Source organism: Notothenia rossii (genome assembly GCF_949606895.1).
Source record: "Notothenia rossii genome assembly, chromosome: 4".
NCBI classification, from domain to species: Eukaryota; Metazoa; Chordata; class Actinopteri; order Perciformes; family Nototheniidae; genus Notothenia; species Notothenia rossii.
In genome coordinates, this window is record NC_136902.1 from 72,663,811 (window position 1) to 72,686,088 (window position 22,278).

General features: G+C 43.0%; 1 protein-coding gene across 4 annotated transcripts; it reads right to left on the reverse strand.

Annotated features, from left to right (window-relative positions):
- Positions 1-105: 105 nt before the first annotated feature.
- Positions 106-22,269, reverse strand: LOC307036496 (bridge-like lipid transfer protein family member 2). Of its 4 annotated transcripts, none has more exons than XM_079676870.1 (40): positions 22,121-22,269; positions 21,431-21,563; positions 21,145-21,271; positions 20,911-20,960; positions 20,634-20,775; positions 20,432-20,550; positions 20,261-20,321; positions 20,006-20,189; positions 18,964-19,087; positions 18,744-18,868; positions 18,592-18,659; positions 18,369-18,505; positions 17,975-18,093; positions 17,349-17,542; positions 16,920-17,220; positions 16,119-16,324; positions 14,990-16,040; positions 14,666-14,857; positions 14,075-14,277; positions 13,771-13,889; positions 13,451-13,674; positions 13,152-13,342; positions 12,870-12,969; positions 12,214-12,413; positions 11,835-12,129; positions 11,595-11,752; positions 10,853-11,059; positions 10,419-10,521; positions 9,949-10,131; positions 5,637-5,758; positions 5,408-5,563; positions 5,205-5,326; positions 4,947-5,127; positions 3,596-3,682; positions 3,002-3,112; positions 2,785-2,920; positions 2,369-2,493; positions 2,180-2,281; positions 1,656-1,790; positions 106-1,371 (listed from the first exon to the last, which is right to left on the reverse strand). In XM_079676870.1, the coding sequence occupies exons 2-40, from the start codon at positions 21,499-21,501 to the stop codon at positions 1,186-1,188; spliced, it is 6,717 nt and encodes a 2,238-aa protein (XP_079532996.1). In that variant the 5' UTR covers positions 21,502-21,563; positions 22,121-22,269; the 3' UTR covers positions 106-1,185. The 4 variants fall into 4 exon arrangements, 3 of the variants coding, with proteins under 3 accessions (XP_079532996.1, XP_079532994.1, XP_079532995.1); XM_079676868.1 differs by having other exon boundaries at positions 17,975-18,129; XM_079676869.1 differs by having other exon boundaries at positions 17,975-18,129; positions 21,431-21,560; positions 22,121-22,254.
- Between the last annotated feature and the right edge of the window lie 9 nt (positions 22,270-22,278).

The following is a 22,278-nucleotide window of genomic DNA, read 5'->3' on the forward strand; positions in this document are numbered from 1 at the left end:
AGCCCTCTGCTCCCAAATATCCTGCGACGCAGAGCACCCCCCCCCCCCCCACCTCCCCCCCTTTAGTTTTTCTATAATGCACAAAAAACCCAAACACAACTGGGAGACTGTAACACTTTTTATTGACAGATAAACAAAAAGCCACAGAGCTGATAGAAATGTGAATACATCTGCTTTTGTGATATGATGCGTTTGTAATTATTTTTAATAGAAATGTGACAGGCTTAGCAGCACAGTTATACAAGTAATCAAACAGAAGACAACCGTGGTTACAAAAATATCAAAATACTTTGCATAAAAAGGTGCTTTAGTAATAAAATTACAAAACATACACTCTGCATTAGCTGCAACATAATATATATATTTTCCACAATACCATCAAACCAAATGCGACATTATACAACACATAAATATGTTTTTGCTGCTCTGTTCTTGATATATTGCACAGGGGTGAGGTACAGTAAACCAGCTAGCTGAGGATGCACACAGTCATTTAAGGTAAAATATAAAATCTTTTGTGGTCATTTGTGGGGAAAAGGCCTTCCTGTCAGAGACACTCATACAGCCTTTTACAAATATAATCGATAAAACATATAGGGATATAATATATTCATTTATGGAATTTCAAAATCAAATATATTTTCCTACAGCAGACAGCGATGAAGGTGCTTTCAGTTGGGTGAGTTATTGGAGCAGACGCACAGCGTTCCTGAGCCAGCAGGAAAAGGTGCTCTCAGTCTAACATTTATAGAAGCAGAGGAGACAGTGAAGTGCTCGCTACACACTGAAAATATCCCCGCTACATTCAATGCAAGTGGTCATCATTGTGTGTATCAAATGCAGAAAGAATTTTGAATGGCCCGTAAATAAACAAGAAAATAATATATATTTGGTCAAAATGGCACCCTGGTTCATACTGGAGCTGTTTTGAGTTCCCTGCAGGGGTGTTTGCCACAAATTCAGATCTGAGACACATCTGGAGTATCTTTTTCAAATAAGATTAATGTTCAGCAGGCTCATGACACAGTAAGTTATCCCCATAAACAAAATGCTCGACCATCTCCCTTTTTAATTGTGATACACAAAGCCAGACTGATATTCAGTGTGTCCCTGATCCTCTTACAGAGAGGGAGTGTGGAAGCTGCTGCGTGGACGTTCCAGTCGAGCTGCACGATGTTCGTCGTGTCACTTACGCCGACTGAAGATGCTCTTCTTGCCGGAGCTCTTGTCTGCGGAGCTGAGGCCGATGAGGAGCCGAGCCTTTTCATCTTCCTCCTGCTGTTGCATGCTGTTGTCCAACTTCCCCTCAGACGCCTTCCCCCGCTGGTCTGAGCCTGAGGCCGGCTTCAGACGCAGCTTCTCCTTTATCATCTGAGCAGAGCGGAGGACACATAACAGTTTATAAACACAGAACTTATCAATGGTAAGGCAAATGAAGGTTACTTCTGACCCTAGTCAATCTTTGTAGAAACTGTCTGCAGAAAAGGATTTAAGCATTTAAATAGCAGAGAGAAATCTAACAAAATATAGTTTTTTAACAGTTTAAAAAGGGAACATTTTGGTGGTATTATCCTAATTAACACACTATTTGAACTTAAAGGTTTCAAGTTGTGAGCATATGATAAGGAGTCAAAGTCATAAATGTTCTTCTGTACCTGTGCTACAAGAGCTTTCCGGCTGTCCCTCTTCACAGCCATGGCAAAGTCGAGCCAGGTCCAGGTGTTGTTATGGTACTCCAAACAGGGCAGAACCAGGTTCAGGTCCTTCCAGTCCACACTGCTCTTCTCTCCCTAAAGAATGGGGATGTTTATATATGTAACATTAGTTCAATATCTGAAAAACATGACGATGATATGACAAACCTTTTTGCATACTTATATATCCAGCCATTTGTATTTATTTGGGTCCTGTTTATCACTTCAATATTTGTAAAGGAGGTGATTAATAAAACTTGTAATCTAATCTAATGCCTGTAGTTCTCATGCAGTTTCAACAGGGCATAATCCAAAATATCAAAGTTAAAGTGATGATAATTTTTCACAATTAGAGATCTTTTATGAAAGACCTGAGGTGTTATATAAAATATAACAGACACATCCTCTTCAGTTATATTCCTCTACAAGTTCTTTATCTAAAAGGGATTTAATAAAACATGTCAGTCAATGCACAGAAATCCCACCTTATAGCTGACACAGAGGGGCACTTGTGGAATCTTGATGTAGATGAAGGAGTTGTTCATAGCCGCTCGCTCCTTCATCTTATCAATGTCATCAACAGGATGCTGGTGGGAGGAAACAAAGACTTCAATCACATGTCCTTATTCTCTTACTAGTGACATACAGGCACAGACAATCAGAACACAGTTTACCTCCGGAGGTTTCCTGAAGGACCGCCGGACCCCCGCGGTGCGGTTCAGCCCCTGGGTGACACCTTTGCTGGGGCCCATAGCACCCATGGTGTCCTCTGATGACTGCCGGGACTTGACAGCGATACCTGTGACACAGAGAGGGCGTCAGCACTGTGGCCCCTGGGGGACTCTGCACCCTACACCTTATTCTCCCAGCAAGTCTCTCACACACACCTCAAGGTCATATCTGTCGTGACAGAGCCTTTTAATAGCTCAGAGCGATGACACAACACAGTAATGGGCTATTTGATACCAAGCACACGTCTGACGGAGAAAATGGAAACTATTATTGATCCGTTTGTTGGGATAGATTTCCGCCTGGTGATCCCACAGAGAGTAGACTGAGTTACTCAGCGTGCTGAGCGACAACACCTCACCTGTAGTGACCAATCTGAACTTGTCTTCCTCATCAGTGACCTCCTCCTCCTCCACATTTCGTCCTGGGAAGAAGAAGCCCATCATCCTTTTGAAGAATTGGTACATCAGCTGGATGGTGAGAGGCACCACGTTCACCTGATGATAGATACACTTCCATTAATCACAATCCAAACATTTCTAGTGAATGCGGTTGCTTGTAGATGTGATGTCCGTCACCTCAAAGTGCTCCTTAACAGAGATTCCTCCCACAGGGGGGCGCACTTTACTGAAGATACGCAAAGCAAACTGCCGTGCTGACTGGCATGTACTCTGCGGACGGATTACAACCTAAGAAAAGAAACAGGAATTAAATTCATCCTCGGCGATCGCACAAAATCAAGCTCTGGTGCAAGGAGAAAATCCAACTCTAAATGAGAGCACATATTATTAATGATATGAACACAGAATGGGCGACAGCACCAGGTCAAGTGAAACTGTATGAGACCTCGCCGCCTCACATGCATCAACGAACTATTGAGTGCACATGCAACGATGAGTATGACATTCTGAAGAGTCACTGAGTGATCCCAACTGGACAAACAGGATGGATTTACACAGACGTTGAGTCACTGTTCGAGCTGTACATACCCTCACACGCTGCACAGAGGAAACCAGGCAGAGTCAATAAATATCACAGATCTTTGGGAAATACATGTTGAAAACGTCTCTCTCGAGAATAGTCAGCTTAAAAAGGATGTTTGTCATGGATTTGATTACATTTTGTTTTACAATTTAGGTTTAAATAATGTCTGAATAATGAGTGAAACGTACCTTGTAAGATGCATTGGGCAGCAGGTTGTTCATTGTGAACCAGCCTAACTCCAAGAGATGCTCGGCTGTGTCGTCAGACTTGTTCAGCTGTGGGAACAAAGTATTCAAAGTTATCAACGACTAACATCCAGCAGTGAAAAGTGAAATATGTGATGTCAGCCGTAACATCTAATGTGATACACTGGTTGAATGAGATATGTTATATATTCCTATTATCCTAGTATGTTTCGGGGAATACAGAATGTTGAATAAAGTGTAAATAAGGGTTACAGTCGGTCACGTGCTATGAAGTGCAAATACATGTAATAACAGAAGATTTGAGAGACTAGGGCTGCAACTCACACATTTTTCCATTATTGATTAATATGGAGATTTTTTGATAGATCATTAAATTAATGTTTTGGTCTATAAAACTTTTTTTTAAAAGTACGGAAAAATGTCCAACCCAGTTTCACAAAGTCTTCCACTGTTTGTTAGTTCAAAACCCAAGACATACAGTTTAATATGATATTAAACAGAGAAAAGCAGGACATCTACATGTATGAGTGGCGGAACACAGAACCTTTGCATGAAAACCTTTGTTATCAAAGTAGTTGGAAATAAATCTGCTGTGGGACTAGGGCTGAACGATATATCGTGTCATGGTGATAACCGCGATATGCGCATGCGCGATATTCACATCGCAGGGACGTGCGATTTTATAAACATTTTTTATTTTTATTTTTATTAGGACGTGCGATATTAAGTAGGTGCATTAACTCAAACACGTCATGTTACAATTATTTTGCTGCTTGCTACAAAAGGAAAACTTGCGCAGCTCTAATGTCAGGGGTACTTGAGTGAGTGACAGACCACCAATCACAATCATTCTTGATCAGATCACAGCAGGCCCCGCCCCACTACTTTGCAGACCATCAAAACACCGGTAAAAAATGAGCGAGTCACAGGAGGACAATACCGGCCAGAATAAAGATTTACTTCCACAAAGAAAAGCAATATCTGCCATCTGGAACTATTTTGGATACAAAAAGGTTCTTCTCTTCTTCATTCACAGATGAACCCCCTTACTTGAGGGTAAGCAACATGCATTATCATGACATGTTAGATCATGACTTAAGGTATGATGAGTCAACCAGTTAAGATCCAGACGTCCGTGACTAAAATCCTTCATCCGGTTAAATATAGTTAAAAAAAAACGCAATAATATCGCAATGTCAGTTTTTCTCAATATCGTGCAGCCCTATGTGGGACTATGAAACTCTGGAGAGGACAGATAATGTAGTGAGATGTCAGGAGAGTTGTCAGCACTGTGGAAGATAAGAAGTGTTCCTATATAATAATCACCGCTCACCTTACTGTACATAAATCTCTGCAGCTCTAACTCAGCGATGCCAAGCTGGCCGTCCTCTTCGGTCAGACACCAGCGGGCCTGGGCAAAGCAGATCTCTGTCCTCCTGACCACGCTCACATCCTCCGGGGGCTTACGCAGCTCCAGCTTGTTTGCCCTCTGCAGCTGGAAGTCCTTAAAACACCTGAAATAAAAGAGAAATATATTAATTTTGTCATTTGTGCAATATTTTCTCGATGTGAATGAGTGCTGATGTGAGACCTGATGAGAATGTTGAGCTCTTCACTCTTCATCTGCATGTCGTTCTTCTCCTGGTTCAGCTGGTTCTGCAGTCTCGTGTTGATCTCCATCAGCTCGTCTCCGCTCAGTTCCTCAGTTTGTGCCTGCAATAGATACATAATCAGTTTAAATGTAAACTCATACTTTTATAAAACAGTTGAGCGCCCACAAGCCTGATGCCTCACCCTGATGTTGGAGTAGATCTGTTTCTCCAGGCGTCTGATCAGAGCGAGGTGCTGCCTGACGGCCTCCTGGAGGTGCAGGATGCTGCTGCGCTGCTCCTCAGGGTTACTGGAGATCTCCAGCTGAAAGCGCACACGCTGCTTCTTCTCACTGTGTTCCTGCAGGTGAAACATAAAGAATGAGCATCGCTAAGCACAAGGAAACGTACTTTCATCTGATGCTCCGGCCTACCTTGCGCCTGGGCTCCACGTGCAGCAGCAGGTTGTTGACGATGTCCAGGATCATAGCGTACTGAACGGGGTTAGTGGATATCTCTAGATCGTGGTGAATGAGCGTGAAGGTGTCCACAGCTCCTGTTAAATCCACATAATAAAGCACATATGTCATATTTGGTGAAATTTGTAATAAGTATAAAAGCAGTAAAATGCCCCTTTTTTAAAGAACATCCATAAACATTCATCTGTTTTCATCTTGCAAATGATTTATCTAATATATCATATTACATTTATATAGATTCTTCTTGCACTATTTCTATTTTATTTGTATTTACTTGCACATTTCAAAACATTCTCTAGCACTATTTGATCTGTTTTATTTGTTCTATGTCCTATATATAGTCATGTTGCACTGTTGGAGGAGCCTGTGATCTAAGTGTGTCATTGCCATAGCTGTCTCAGTGGAGTGGCGAGCACGAAAACCAAACTGCATTGGGTGGAGTGGAGCGAAACCTTTGTCTATTGAGAAGCGTTTCAGAAGCGTAGCGTTGTGCATGCAGGCTCGCAGGTGCATTTGACAACATGGCGCCTCTGTTTGGCTTGGCTATTGTTGCTCCTGCTGCCACCCGTTTTTCGCTGTTTTTATCTGTCATGTTTGTTGTCATAACCTCACCTCTAAATGGATGTATCTCTGCTGCAATGGTTTATGACCGATGGTCCTTGTTCCGGATTAAAGCGTCCATGGAAAGACCCTTTGACTCCCGGGAGGGCTACCGACAAACTTTTCCGCCACCGTTTGTGTGTTCCTCCTCCTCACCTGAGTACCGGCTTCTCTTCGCAAACTGGCGTCCAGGTAAGCCAGGGAAGAAATCCAGGAGAAGGGGTTGCCGAGGTGGCGTACAGGTATCGAGGAGGCGAGCTTTTCGGGCTGATGGTCCTGGGTCCAGTCGCCATGAACATACTCGCTGGTTGCGACCGATTTCCCTCCAGGACATGGCCGCGGACGCTCCACTGATCCCCCAGTCATGGATTTATTCACCTGTCACACACGTTTCTCCGCCCTGGCCGCTCGTGGATGGGATTATGGACCCGTCTTTGGTGTTTCGCCGGACTGTTCTGCCCGACCAGAGAAGGACTGCCCGGCCTCGCTGGAGTTCCTGTCATCGCAACAGGTGCCTGCTGTCAGTCCCTCTACAGTCAGCTGTGGCCACAGCTGATCTGTCAGTGCCGATCCGGATGGCATTATTGAACGCTCGTTCCATCTCCAACAAATCCCTGACTCTTAATGAACTCTTTTCGAGTGAGAACATGGATTTTATGTTCCTTGTTGAAACGTGGCAGAGGGACAAGGACTATTTTCACTTAAAGGAGCTCTGTCCTCCCGGCTGCTCTGTGATCGGGTCGCCTCGCATGGAACGCCGTGGTGGGGGACTCGCTGTTGTGCATCGCGACAGCAAACTGTGCAGACTGGTAAATTCCGAGTCTTTCTCTTCCTTTGAGTCCCAGATTATCAGAGTTGGGACTTTAAACACATTTTATTGTGTTTTAATTTACCGTCCTCCTGGCACAGTGAGTACCTTCCTTAATGATTTCACAGACTTGTTATCTTCCATTATTAAACTGGAGAGGGTCCTAATCATTGGAGATTTTAACATTCACGTTGATGATGTCTCTTGTAACACAGCTACTGTCTTTTTATCCATCACTGACTCTTTTAACTTCACCCAACATGTCAGTGGACCAACACATACAAAGGGCCATACTCTGGACCTTGTTTTTTCACTTGGCCTAGATGTTGGGAATGTGCAGGTGGAGGACCTTCATGTCAGTGATCATAGCTGTGTGCTTTTTAATTTAAACTTTGCTGTAAACCCTCCTCCTTTTAAAAGAAAAGCCCGAAGGCGGATTTTAAATCAGGAGGTTGCAGATGATTTCTCTGCTTTGTTTGAGCCACTCATAGGCCTACTGATGGGAATAAATCATCCTGATGATTTTATCCAGAGTTTTAATAGCCACTGTTTGGCTATTTTAGATAAAGTTTCATTGGTGAAATCCAGCTGTGCAACAGTAATTCTGCCTCACCCCTGGATAAATGACTCCATCCGCTCCTTTAGGACAATTTGTCGAAAAGCAGAACGTCTCTGGAAGTCGACACAATTAGAGGTCCACAGACTCCACCTAAGGGAACTTAGAGCCTCTTTTAATGATATGCTGAGGAATGCTAGGACCCAGTACTTCACCCAAATAATATCATCAAATAAAAAAAATCCCAGAGTCTTGTTTGACACAATTAACTCTCTTGTCTCGCCTGCTGTCCCCCAAATTCCTGTGTACTGTAAAACAGACAGCAATGAATTTCTTAGATATTTTGTAAATAAAATCAGAGACATCAGGGAGAACATTTCACCACAGTCTTCTCTAAACTCTGTTGATGAAATGCCCCCACCCTGTACTTGGTCCTCTTTTAACCCGGTGACTCTCCAGGATATCACTGCTCTGCTTCTAAAAATGAAACCCTCCTCAGCTCCCACTGACATCATTCCTACTAAGCTGCTTTTAACAGTCTTCAATTTGATCGGCCCCGCTGTTGTATATTTGATGAATCTTTCACTTTCAACTGGTGTGGTTCCAACCTTTTTTAAACATGCAGTTGTTGAACCTGCACTTAAAAAGCCAAATCTGGACCCATCACACCCTAAAAGCTATAGGCCAATTTCTAAGCTTCCTTTTCTGTCCAAAATCTTAGAAAAAATAGTGTCAGAGGAACTTACAGTGTTCCTTAAGGGAAAAAACGTCCTGGATAAATTTCAGTCCGGTTTCCGCAGTAATCACTCCACGGAAACTGCCCTTATTCGAGTTTCCAGTGACATCATGATGGCAGCCGACTCTGGTGAATACACTGTTTTGGTTTTATTGGACCTTTCGTCTGCTTTCGACACTATTGATCATGGCATTATGAGAAACAGACTCAAAGATTTAGGGTTAGCTGGTTTGGTTTTAAAATGGTTTGATTCTTATCTTACTGAAAGAACTTTTAATGTGTTTTCCAACGAGTTCTTCTCCGAAACAGCTGACCTGTCATGTGGTGTACCACAGGGCTCGGTTTTAGGGCCGATTCTGTTTTTATTGTATATTCTTCCCCTGGGACAGCTAATTGGCCAGTTCCAAAATGTCTCCTACCATCTTTATGCGGATGATATCCAGCTGTACTGCACCTTCAAAACCTCTGAGCTACACAAACTGTCCTCCTTAACTAGCTGCTTGACGAGCATCAAACAGTGGTTAAGTGAAAACTTTCTCCAACTTAACTCGGACAAGACAGAGACTCTGATCATTGCTCCAGAAAACCGGATCCCTTTTATTAGCCACCACATGGGTAGCCTTGACTCGTCCACCCAGTCAAGTCTTCGGAATTTAGGTGTTGTTTTTGATTCAACCATGTCATTTAAACAACACACTAAAACACTGATCAGGAGCTGCTTTTTCCAGTTGAGGAACATCTCAAAGCTGAGAACCTTAGTATCAAAGGTGGAACTAGAGATGATCATTCATGCTTTTATTTCATCCCGCCTAGACTACTGCAATAGTCTCTTTACTTGCCTGAGCCAGAAGGATCTTCATCGTCTCCAGGTTGTTCAAAACTCTGCTGCAAGGCTTTTAACCCACACTAGTAAAAGAGCGCACATCACACCAGTTTTAGCAGAACTACACTGGCTCCCAGTCAGTGTCAGGATACATTTTAAAATACTAGTCCTCACTTTTAGAGCTCTAAATAATCAAGCCCCTGCCTATATTTCTGAGCTGCTGAAACTTTATAATCCTGCACGTTCTCTTAGATCCTCTGACCAATGCCTGCTGGTCATTCCGCACACGCACTTTAAAACCAGAGGGGATCGAGCCTTTCAAGCAGTGGCCCCCAGACTGTGGAACGCGCTGCCACTTTCCTTGCGCACTTTAAACTCTGTGGAGCCTTTTAAAAAGCAGCTGAAAACCTTGTTGTTTAGACAGACTTTTAGTAAAGGTGAAGGTTCTTTTTGACAGTTTGTTTTATGTTTTGATGTTGTGTTTTGATGTGTATATGTAGCTGTGTGTTCCTTGTTTTACACCATGTATTCTCCTTTTTATCGTGATCTCACTGTGAAGCACTTTGTGAATCCTTTCTGTGAAAAGTGCTATATAAATAAACTTTACTTACTTACTTACTTACTTGCCATATCTACACTGTAGCTAATGTGCACATGACAATAAAGCCTTGAATCTTGACAAGGACTCTAAATCATTATTCCTTGCAGGTGCTGGATGTACAGTAAACATGTGGCCAGACATACCGGCCTGTTTCTTCAGCAGGTCCTCCTTCTCATGGCTATTCCTCAGCTCTGGGGGTTTGATCTGTGTGGCCACCTCAGGGTTGATGTCGTGACTGTAGCTGATGTAGTGCATCCTGCAGCTACAGCGCGAGATGATCCGCTGGACCTGCTGAGCCTCGTTCACCTGGGCCGGCTGGTTCCAGTCTGCAGACAGAAAAATGACCATGAATCACCATTTACCTTTATTTGTATTCTAGTACAACTAACGTTTGCTTTTCTCCTCTATACTTAATAAGTTAGCTTATTCATATATTTTTTTAATATTTCCTTGATTATGCCTTTTTCTTTACCTGCTATGCCACTTTTTGCCATAACACTTTAAATGTCCCCGCTGTGGGACTAATAGAGGATTTCGGATTCTCTTTGTCCGAAGATGCCTATTTATTCCATGTGGTGAGGAAGGACGATCCTGCATTTGATATTTCATTTACCTGCTGTAATGGTGCTAACCATTCCTCCCACAGCCTGGCCACTCTCCATCAGCTCCAGCACCGAGTCCAGGTTACGCTGCCGGTGCTCTTCTATGTTCTTCACCTAAACACAACACAGACAAAGCAAATCAGAGCAGAACAACACTCCACGCGAATAAGTTACTATATAGCTTTGGTTGTGATGTTGAAGTTGATTAGTTGATATTCAAACTAGCTTAACATGCTATTCATCTTTAATCAAGGCATAACACAGAAACTTGCCATACTAACTAATTGAACACTTTTTTATCAATGGTTAATAATCAGTTAAAAGGCAATGTAACCTCATTCAGGTTTCCACCGAAACAGAAGTAGATAAAGGAAAAAAAAGTGTAGTTCTATATGAGTAGGCCAAGCGAATATGTCACATCAAAAGGATTATGAATGTTGCTTACCTCCAGCCACAGCTGTCTGTCCTCTTGCTCAGATGGGTTGGGCTCCATGGTGGCAAAGTACTGCATGCCATCCAGCAGACAGGTCCAGGTGGTTTTCTGCTTCAGGGTGTCGTTGTACCAGGATGGGTCGTGCTCGCACTGAAGCAGCTGAGCCTTCGCTGCTGACACCAACACGCAGCCTGCCGTCTCTGTGCCCCGCAGCATCATCTGAGGAGAGCAGAGGAGAATGAAACGTTGGGGCAAATCGTCCAGCATTTCAATAAACAACCAACTGAAAACTTTCAAGAAAGAGAGAACACAATATTTTTGTTTTGATAGGGCTTTATCAACTCTTGGGTTAGAATTGAACAGCCACTATTTGTGAATTTGAACATAGAAACATACAACCCTGCTATGATGACATTAGGTAGGAACTGACTGACACTGCACCTCAGCCACATCCTAGACTCTATGCATTACATTAATGCACACAATGTATACAATATCTTCTTTTTCATTACTGCACATATTTTATTCTAATTCTATGTCTACGATTTCAACCAATGTAAATACTGCTATATTTCTTAATATTAGTTTTCTTGAAATAGTTCTCTATCTGTGTTTTTAATCTTGGTTTCATTTGTATGTATGTTTATGTATGCACCACAACACCAAGTCAAATTCCTTGTATGTGTCAATGTATTTGGCAATCAACCTGTTTCTGATGAAATGGTCCTGCAGCAGAAAAATAAAAGGCATTTACCTGACAGTTAACCAGTTCGATAAACCAGTTGCGGTTATACACATCGTCGGTCTGACAGGCTGCAATGCCACACAGCTGGTCGCTGACACCGGAGTCCTCCTCTGAAAACACCACAAACTTGTCTGTTTCCTCGATTAGTTTCTGGAGCATCGATGTTCCTGCAAAAAGCGGAAAATAAAATCGTTTAGTGGTTATAAAAAGACTTGACTGATGTCTTTCTTATTGAAGCTACTTCCTCACCTTCATTTTGACTTTTTTCTGCTCTGACGGTGGGCATCACTGGTGTGGTGGGGGCTGTGGTGGGAGAGTAGTTGGAAGGAGAGCGTTTGAGCTTTTTTGTCTGCAGCTGAGTGTCGATCCTCAGACCCGTCAAAGCTTCAGTGGAGAGGTTTCTCTTCAACACAGACGCCTTTTTATAACCGTCGTACAGCCCAAAGGCGATGTTCCTGTTCGTGGTGGTCCAGGACGCACGCAGGTCTACCAGGCGCAGTTTGTGAGTGTACGAGGCATTCGTCTCATCCTTCTGGTTCACCTCCTGTGAGACATATTTCAATTGTGTGATTATGAACTCGTCGACAGTGAAGAACGACAGCTACTGCAGTTCTCGTTGGGCTTTTACCTCTTCCATGCGGTTGCTCTGTCTCTGGTAGCTCAGGGAGGACAGGCTGACCAGGTGGGTCTTCTTCACCTGAGCGTTCATTTGGTGGTCCGCTGTCTCGTCCCAGGTGGAGGCCATTAGGTGAACCGTCACCTGAGACAGCTCACTAACCATCTGAGTCACATTCCACTCTGAGATCAGCCTCCTCATCACTGTGCCAGCTGAAGGAAAATAAAAACACATAATGAAAACCCTTAAAAAACAAGCCTATTCACATTTGTTTGTTTTCTGCATTACACTCACAAGAGGCTATAAACATAAAGGTTTTACAATTATTCATTTGAATTAGCGGTTGCTTTTTGCATGCAGGTCATGTTGTTTAATGCGCCTTAGCAGTGTTAAAAAGCTAGGTTTCAGATAACAATTTACTCAGTTAAATATTTTAACTCCTTGATCAAAGTAATGTAATTTTCTACATTTCATTATGTTTACAACAAATGTTTTAAACTGGGCTACACAGCTGAACAGTCTTAAAGACAAACACTACGGCTGTGTGCACTGGGCCGTAACCCCTTCTACCATGACATTCAGCACAAATACACAAACAGTTACAGCCCCAATCTATGTGTATGAATTATTGTTTGTTTTTTAAAACTGTATCATGCAGACGCCTGTACCCTGTGGAATAAGTCTCTGTGCCCCTCGGGTGAAGACGTGTCCTTTGTTGCACTCCACTTGGATTCCTCTCTGCTGGGCAAAGGAGGCCCAGTAATGCACCTGGAGGATAGATAACATGTTGAAATGTGCACACATGGAAGATATTAGGTGTAAAGAAATATATTCAACAATGTCTACAAAATCAAAGTTACTACTGTCCTGTGTGACTACAAATGGTAAACACATAGAGCAGATCTCTAGTGGACTGTTGCTGCCGGACAGCAGCCTAGAAAAACCCTTACTTGTAGTTGTGGGAAGGCAGCTGTGTAGGACATCTGTTTGTAGTGCTGACCCAGCTTCTTGCGGATAGGCCTGAGGCTGTGGAAGAGCTTGCCTCTGCAGATTGGTCGAGATACACCCGTCCATGTGGCCCAAAAGTTCTGCATCCAGCGCAGAGTGCTGCTGTACAACAGCATTCTCGGCTGGGAGGGTTCTACAAAGGAAAGTGAATATAGTAATCTAGCTAAATACATTTCTATGATGCTAGTTTTCCAGCACAGTGGGCTTTTGTATACAGAATATGTATCAGAGTTGCAGGTACCTGTGCCACAGTGCTGGTTCAGGTCCATGGTGATGGAGAAGTTGAGGTTCTCGGAGCGAAAGGCTCTGTAGGAGTCATGAGGTTGTCCTGAAGTCACGTCTGCAACGTTCTCCGCACAGCAGAGCATCACAGAATGGTGGTCATGGGGGTTTCCATGGCAAAGCCATTGGAGGTCAAGGGTCATAAACAGGTTGGGCAGGTGTAGAAAACAGATATCATCATACCTAGTGTGGAGAAAACAGCATTTATATTACCTAACAATCATTGACAAATAAAGCTTAAAGTTGCATTACATTTTTCTTTTGGATGCCTCTACTTACTTTGATGCTGTTCTGACATTAACATCTAAATCTCCTTTATAGGCAAACTGGCCAGGGTTCCAGTCAAAGTTCAGTTTATTCCACTCCCAGTGCAGGTTTTCTGTGGTGTTGTAAGGGTCCTGTAAGAATCAAGATTCATCTTTATATTAGATAAAGTGATTAATATTATTTACCACAACATGGCTTGCTTACCCCAACAAACTGAAACATTCTGTGACACACTGAGTGTACAAATTCCAAATGAATTTATGTGATTGATTTGATATTCACAACAATTTCATTTGTAAGCTGTAAACTGTTTTACCTCTGTAGCCAGCTGATGAAGGTTGGCCTGGTCGATGTCCATAACCCAGCGCCCGTGCAGAAGGAGGCGACTTTTATCCCACCAGGCCACAGGAGGTGAGGGATCCACAGTGGGTTTGGTCAGCAGGTCGACGGACTGGCCAATCAGAGTCCAGGCAGGGTCCCAGCATGGCCCCCACACAATGGTGTACAGAGAGATGTTCGCTGTAAGAAAAAGATGATCAGAAAGAGAAATTAATGTACAGTGTCTGAAGAGTATTCTTCTCATTAGCCAACAGTAAGACTGCACAACTGGAGCTAAAATGATGTAAAGGGATATATGCCTCTAAAGGAAACTTTATCCTTCCTTTGTAATATGGTGCCTAGGAATTTGACAACATTTATCATTAACTATAGGCATTGTTTCTTTCGTCCTTTGCCCCCTTACTTCTGCTTTTAACTTCTGTTTGGACACATAAAGAGTTACTGTATACAAAAGCTGTGACTGGGCAGGCAAAATTACAAGATGAGTATACCTGATGGAAACTCGTGAAAAAGACTTAAGATAATGATGGTAGAATAACACGTTGACAGCATCATTCCTGTAACTCACATTTTAAATCATAGTAGAACTTCAGTGGTGGCATATTCCTGTGGACCGTCACGTCTCCCCATGGCGAACCGAGTGGGACGGTCTCTTTGCGATGAGCCCTGGTCTGTCCATCCTGCTCCGTCCCAATGAGACGCCCCGACAGCTCCCAGTCCCGGATCTCAAACAGGTAACGAGGGTAATCCCGGATTCTCACTGACACGGCAGAAAGAGAGAAATTAAGGAAATCATTTTAGTAGTAGGTTAAAACCGGGAGGGCGGTCATTTCCACTTAAGTCTCATCTAAATCCGGTCTCTAATCTGTAAATCAATGTTGTATGAACTTACCCAAAAATGCAGCCAGTTTGAACTTGATAGCACGGCACCACTGGACCACCAGAGGGAGTCCGTCTCTGGGGAAGGGGCTGATCCTGTCGATATCCCTGAGCTGCTCTCTCACCTTCTCCGGCCCGTGCAGAGACTGATCAGCCAGAAATACCAACTCCAGGTCGGACACAGTCCAGGTCAGCAGAGACTTCCTCATGGGTGTGTTTGCGTAGAGGCGGCGTGAGCGCTGGATGTAGATCTCGATGTGCTTTTTCTCCAGTGAGCTGTACAGCTCTTCGATCTTCCTGGCAGGGAGGAGCTCTCCATGCTGCTTGCGCAAATCTGCCACCTTCTTATCCAGAAGCTGAAGACGCTTGGCACTTTCCTTACTCTCATCCTTCAGCAGCTCATAGTTGTCTCGCAGCTTGATTTCAAAGATATCGTCCAGGAAGACGAAGGAGAACTGGCTGATTTTGAACACGAGGTCAGGAGGCAGTCGGGGGGCAGCGGGGGCTTGGCTTGCGGAGCGATGCAGGGTCTTCAGCCACTTCTGCACGCTGATGGCCATGTCAAAGGTGTTTGAGAAGTCGTACTGATAAGGGAACTCCACAGTCATAGAGGGGCAAGTGAGGACCCCGACACAGTTGTGGGGAGTTTCGAGGAAGGGGAAGGTCTCTCTGTGCAGCCACATCTCAGGAAGCTCCGAGTGTATGTCCACAGACAGACCCTTAAAGGTGACGATGTTGTGGCCATCAAAGTTGAAGATGACGGACGGAGAGCGTATGTGCATGGAGCCCGTGTGTTTGGACACTGTGAGGGCTTCTGTGTGCAGGAGGATGTAGTTGTGTTCACTAACATGGGCTGTCAATCGAGTGCAGCCCAGTGCAATGCGCACACACAGCCCTCTGCTCTGACCCGGCAGGATTTCACTTTCTGTGGTTTCGACTGGACTGTCCTCTCCTCTCTCTCCGCAAAGCATAAGCCAACAAGCCTGAGCTTCACTCAGGTGCTGATATAAGACCATGTGGTCAGGTGGCGTCCATTCCACAGAGAGCTCCTCTTCACATTGAACCTGGTTAAGATATAATATGAATATTGACACAGATATTCCATCATTCAAGACAAATACAACTGAAGGAGATGTGATTACCTGTAAGGTGTGGGTGGTGATGCAGTAAGAAAAGGCTATCTTGGTGAGTTTGAGCACAGGGCTAGGGGTTTGGGAGGAGGGGCTACACGACTCCATGTTCTCTGTGAGTGCTTTGATCGCTGACAGGCTAACACCCTGAAGAGACACCGTGGAGCTGTCTGCAGAGCTCTGCAATCTGACAGTGTCCATTCGCAGAGACACAGCTCCTGAAGAGAACACAAGGAAATAAACAATGATAATCAAACATGATGATCAACTGAGGAGCAGAGTACTTTGTATAAGCAGTTGTCTTTAACTCAACATAATTAAGGTCAAAGGACATTTGTCAGAAGATAGCAACTTACTTTTGTTCTAGCCCTAAAGTGTATTGCTCCAATACTTTTGGCCAACTGGAAACTGACAATTATTTTCACAAACAATATTTCCTGACCATAAAATGGTAAAAATGTGAGAATACAAATTCCTTTAAACCCAAGGTTAAGTCTTCAAAGAGATGTATTTGTTGGACAAACGAACAAAAAAGGGCCTCATAATTATCAAAAACAGCTGCCGATTAAAATGTATATTTTTATAATCGTGTTGGCTCCACATAAATGAAATCTATTTGGGACGTTAAGTCCCTTTAGACAACAGGAATGCTTACTTGAGAAAAATGAAAACAGCAGAATTAGGACATGTCTTTTCTGTCAAACAACTAAGAGGCGCACCTAAATATATGCTAAAGGGTAAACTGTATATGTCACATATAGTGAATCATGAAACAAAGCCTACAAAATTCGTACATAATCTGAAATAACATACCTGCTAGATTGGATAGTGTGAACACATTAACATCCTCCAGACAATAGTCGAGTTTAAAGAGCAGATGTGGTTGGACAGTGTGGCCACTGGAGGGAGACACTGAGGTCACATCTGGCAGCGGTGAGGTCACATCTGGCAGCGGAGAGACCACGTCACGAGGAACACAGATGAGGGACAGCAGGCGAGACAGACACAGAGCACAGGTCTCCGAGAGCTCCACCTGAAGCCCCTTCAGGCTGGACTCCACGCTCAAACTCGGACACTGGCTGCTCGACTCAATGTGGGGCCGAATTAAACTCCCCTGAAGGGATGAGGTCATAACAAACATTAGAAATTGAGTAAGCCATTTCATCCTCTGGTTAAATCACTTACTGAACAAAAAACATTGTATATCCGAGAACACTATTTCTTATATTTGTGTGTACCTACCTGAAGACTAAGTGTGTCAAGAATTAGTGCTTCTCCCCACACATGTTTCCCAGGAGGGTGGGGCGCTTGTTGGATATGAGACCCCTGACCCACCCTCCACCAGAAGTTGTCCAGGGACAGTGAGGCACGTCGGTGCACATTCTGGGACTCTGTGCTCTCGTAGTCAACTTTAATGTCAAGAAGATGCCGCAGTTCTATGGGCACAGGACACACAAGTCATCATAAAAATGTTTTTATTCAGAAAGTACATTTAAAGTTGCTGCAGTATAAAGATTTCATTTGTTTTCCAAAAACTAAATGCAACTGGGTTATAAAAAACTCAGGTTAATGTGTAACATTTAAAAGGGCACTTTAATAAAAGATGTTATCTAATCTAGTTTGGCAGAGATTGACACAAAAGTTGCCTGCAGAATACAAAGCAGAAAGATTTATTGAACAGACATGTGAGGTAAGAATGACGATGTAAAGTCATAACGTGAAGTACTGTTGCTTACAACAAGGAGTTGGGGTTAAACTTCAACGCACCATACCCTCATTCTGCTCTGTAGCAATAACATCTTAGGATGTTCACCTGCCTCCCTGTGTGTGAATGTGCACGTGTTCAGCATGTGAAAGACCTACAGTACCTGCACTGACAGAGAGAAACCCGAGAGCAAAAGGCGTGGTGTCTCCCAGCTGAACTGACACGTTGACGTTGGATACGGAGGAGGTGATCATCACAGGGGCATCTAAGTGAGGGAGGCGCCTGAGGAAAAGGAGGGTGGGCAAATAATCTAATGGACTACACAACACAACGACGTCATGGAACAACAATACAGAATGAGCGCAAACACACATGGATAGGGAAGAGAAGACAGTAAAAAGGGTATTAGATTATATTGTATGTTATCGTCACTGCAGCGGGTAACCTTGAACACAGATCCAATCACTCCAGAAAATATATCGTCATAGTTCAACCCCAACATGAATATGAATTGCCATTCAGCAATCTAACCCTTCTGTTTTCCTTTTGAGACTTGCCTTTTTCTATGTGCTGCCTTCCTGTGGATAAGCTGTTCCCATGGAAATAGATTTAGCCAATGGGAGAACTCCTGGTGACGGTAGTGGATGATGCAAGTGTTGACAGTGAACGACCCTGAGATGTCCACTGATGTAACCTAAATGTAGGAAAACACAAGGGACAGTCAAAATAATGTATTTTATTTTAATAATTTGTGTTGTGACCTTCAAATATCTTCCTCACCTGCAGGACTGTCTTCAGCGTGTTCACACACAGGATTCTTTGCCTACTTTGTGAGAGGAGAAGTCCATCTGCCAGTTAAAGAAAAAGGGGATGTGAGATTATTGCTTTCTTTAATTCATTCACGTCTCTCTGCATTGCGTCCGTCCACTCACCCTCTAGAACGAGCTCCATTCTGCTCTGAGGAAAGCTCAGCTCTGGAGTGAAGCTTTTAAGATGAAGCTGTTCATCGTCACGTCCATAGCAGACTTTTAGAGACTTCAGAGTCCAGTTCAGGTGTCTGTGCAGACAAGAAAACAAGGTATGACGTTAAAATCAGAAGGTCATTCAATATGGAATCAAATTGTGCAAAACAACATCTAAATGTTTACTCACCTTTTCTGGCTGTGCATGGACAGAGTTACATTTGTATTATCAAATTCCACATCGACTTTTTGGGGAACCAGCCCATGAAACCATTCCACCGCCTCAGTCTGGATAAACTCAATGTTTTCACACTCTGAAAGGAAATATTAATAATATTATAATCTAAATATTATGTACGATTCTATCAAAGATTTTGAAAGTGCTACAGCTAAACAATCTATTTGACAATTGAAAAAACAAATACTATCACATTTCCATTTAATACAAATCCTTTGTCTGATATTTTCTTTCAACTTGTTTTTTTGTGTGCTGTATATCAGATAACCTGAGTGAGCTAATATGTCACATCCAGGCAACACTATCAACCTTAACAATGTCTATGCTACTTTATTAACAATGCATTTCTTTAATTTCTCATGTAGTTAACAATGTCCAAAAAGACCTGCAGATATATCAAATTGCATTCAAATAAATGCAAGAACACATGTAAATGTTATGTTATTCTAAATACCTGACATCATTTTACCAACTTCTTCTCGCTTTTTAGAATGACAGCATAACCTACACTTCATTTGATCGAGGAGGTTAAACGTTATCTTTTCCCTTGAGCGTGTAGAGATTTCAACAACTACAGAGGTTAATAAAGCAGGTTGTTGTACGACATGACCTTGTCCTCGTTTTCTTGACGGTTGGCAGAACAGCTAAAAATATCACAGACTGCAGTAGACATCCAGACGTTTTAGAATAAGCAGAAGTTTGCTGATGTAAGTCAGTGGAAATAACCCTTAGTGTTGTCATGGTTAACGTATGCTGTACTTGTTGTAAGTGCAAGTATAGAGGATTATATTAGGCAATAAAGAAAAAAATACAGCCAACAGTTGGACTACATTTATATACTTGTTATAAATGTTGACATGCACTCCTGCAATCAACCAGCATCCCAGATGTGAGCTGAACGTCCCAATATTGATTGGTTATTGCCATAGCAAGTTTGTCACTTTATTTTAATAATGATTTAGACATTTCAGGGAATAGGCATGCGATTGCTCACCAGATGCATCCTGAATGCTCCTTTTGGGAGACGAGGGCAGCAGGAGTTGGCTGAGAAATAGTCCTTCATGCAGCTCTGCGATCAGTGTCCTCACATTCAGGGACAGACCGCCTGGCTTCATCTCCGGAAGGCTCACCTCTCCAGACAGCAGCAGGCTCAGGGCCACTTCAGCCAAACATATATCCTGCAGTGGAGAGCATGTTAGTCACACATTCAATCCCAAGTGTCCATCTCAGAGAAATTGCAAAAACTTACTAACTGACTGCTTTTAAGCACTTTACTGCTTAGCTGTCCAACTGAGAAGTCCCACGCCAACCTGATATGAAAGTTAAAACATTAATGAAATTGTAGCATCATCCGTATATTTCTATTAAATGTAATCGTCAAATCAGACCAATAGCAGACGGAAATAATAGAGTGCATCACCTTTTACTTTGGTGGTCAAGTAACAAGGTGATGCCTGTAACTGTCATGTGCCATAGAGACTCTGACAGTGCCAGGTTCAGGACCATCACATTGATCGAGCTGACGTGGAACGACAGTAGCTGAAAATAGATAGATAAGAAGGGGTAAGATAATGTCTACAAATAAGTCTATTTAAAGATTGAGATACGGTGAGGCTCCATACTTGCGACAGAAAGCGTAGCGTTGTGGGGCTGACGGAAAACTTCCCAGACTTTTTCCCATGGCTCTTCGTTACCGTAGGACTGAGTGGTGCTTGCAAGTCAAACCTAACTCTGGTTTCGCCAACACACAACGCCAGGTACCTCCTGCAACACAAACATGCACTAGCTGTTGCAAATAACCACGGTATTTTCATATATAAAAGGATTCAAATCTTTTACTGATTTGCTGATAGATTGTATCTCTAACTATCCAACTGACAAAGAAATGTGACAACTTACGGCAAATCCTGGTTGAGAAGTTTACTTGAAATCCATATTCTGTCAATTTCCTGTCAAAAAGATATTCCCTTTTTATGGTGAAGTCAAAAAGTACCTTTGATATAATTTTTGACAGTTTAATAAACAAAAAAGGTTTACTGGCCATTACTGGGTCAAACTGTTACTCCTGAAATGGGAATAGTGGCCTCCAATGAGCTCACTACATAAATGTCATGTAAACACAGTGTGTCTTACCAGAGTATGCTGGGGGTGAAACTGGATACTAACTCCTTGGACAGAAAACAGCCCGACTGATTTGATCTTCAGATCAGCATTCAGGGCTGTTTGGAAGAATCGCACAGCCAGGGTGCATACGAGCCACCTAGGAGCAAAAGACAAGAGCACAAAATCATTGATTTTGTAAAAATATGTAAAGAAAACTATGAAAACCAAGGACAGGACCTATCTGGGGTAAACTGAATGTTGTCTACAGAGTATCATTAGCAATCACATATACTGTAGGAATTAAATTACTTCTTACCTGAAAATGAAACATAACAACAAAATCCCAAGCAGAAGAATTAACAGGAAGGATATCAGCAAGAGAGACATGGTGTCCCAAGTTGTTCACACCCAAATCTCGGTCATGGGTCTGGCTGCTCCTCTATCAGCTGCTGTCAGAGAGGAAGAGATGCAATTCAGTTCAACACACCTCACACTCAGGTGGGACTGACGGGTTGCTAGAAAACAACAATCAATAACTTGTCCATCACTGCAGCAGGCTAAGCAACCTCTGTTGTGAGAATTAATAAACGTTGGTTCTGTTTGTTTCAGCTAACAGCTAGCATCACAATGCTAACAAGGCTAATTAACAAGTGCAGTCACAAAAAGAATATGATACAGCACGTAGCCAGACTTTATCACCTACTGTCACTGACAGTGTTAAAACATGTCGCATAAACTAAGTCATTGTTTACTAGCAATCAGTGGTAGAACATTGGCTCGTTAAGGGTAGCATAGTTAGCCCAGATTAGTCAGACATGAAATAGTTAAAGATGATTGTCGCCGCGTCATCCCAAAATCAGCAGCAAATCTGGGCTAACAAGCTAACGCTACAGCTAACTTAGCTAGCACAGCTGCTAGACTGCTACACAACTTGGCATTGTTTATGGTAACTAGTGTATATTGATGTTGCTTTCGCAGGCTCCAGTTAAGTATAAAGATGACTTACCCTGAGATATTCACAGCATTGTGTTTCGCTGCAAAGAGCCCTTTCATCTGACAGTAACTCTGTGCTCACAGTCAACATTGTGCTCCGCCCTGCTCAGCTGGCACTTCATCTGACCTGCAGCCCAGAACTGGCACTACAGTGGCTGGAGCACCGCCAAC

What these genes read in the sequence shown, in the direction of transcription:
- LOC307036496 (XM_079676868.1), bottom strand. Translation starts at nt 21,501, where the DNA reads ATGTCTCTCTTGCTGATATCCTTCCTGTTAATTCTTCTGCTTGGGATT. An exon ending in AATGTCAGAACAGCATCAAA is followed by an intron (nt 13,675 to 13,770) that starts GTAAGTAGAGGC and finishes TCTCCACACTAG; the next exon opens with GTATGATGATATCTGTTTTC. An exon ending in AGAGCAACCGCATGGAAGAG is followed by an intron (nt 12,130 to 12,213) that starts GTAAAAGCCCAA and finishes TATGTCTCACAG; the next exon opens with GAGGTGAACCAGAAGGATGA.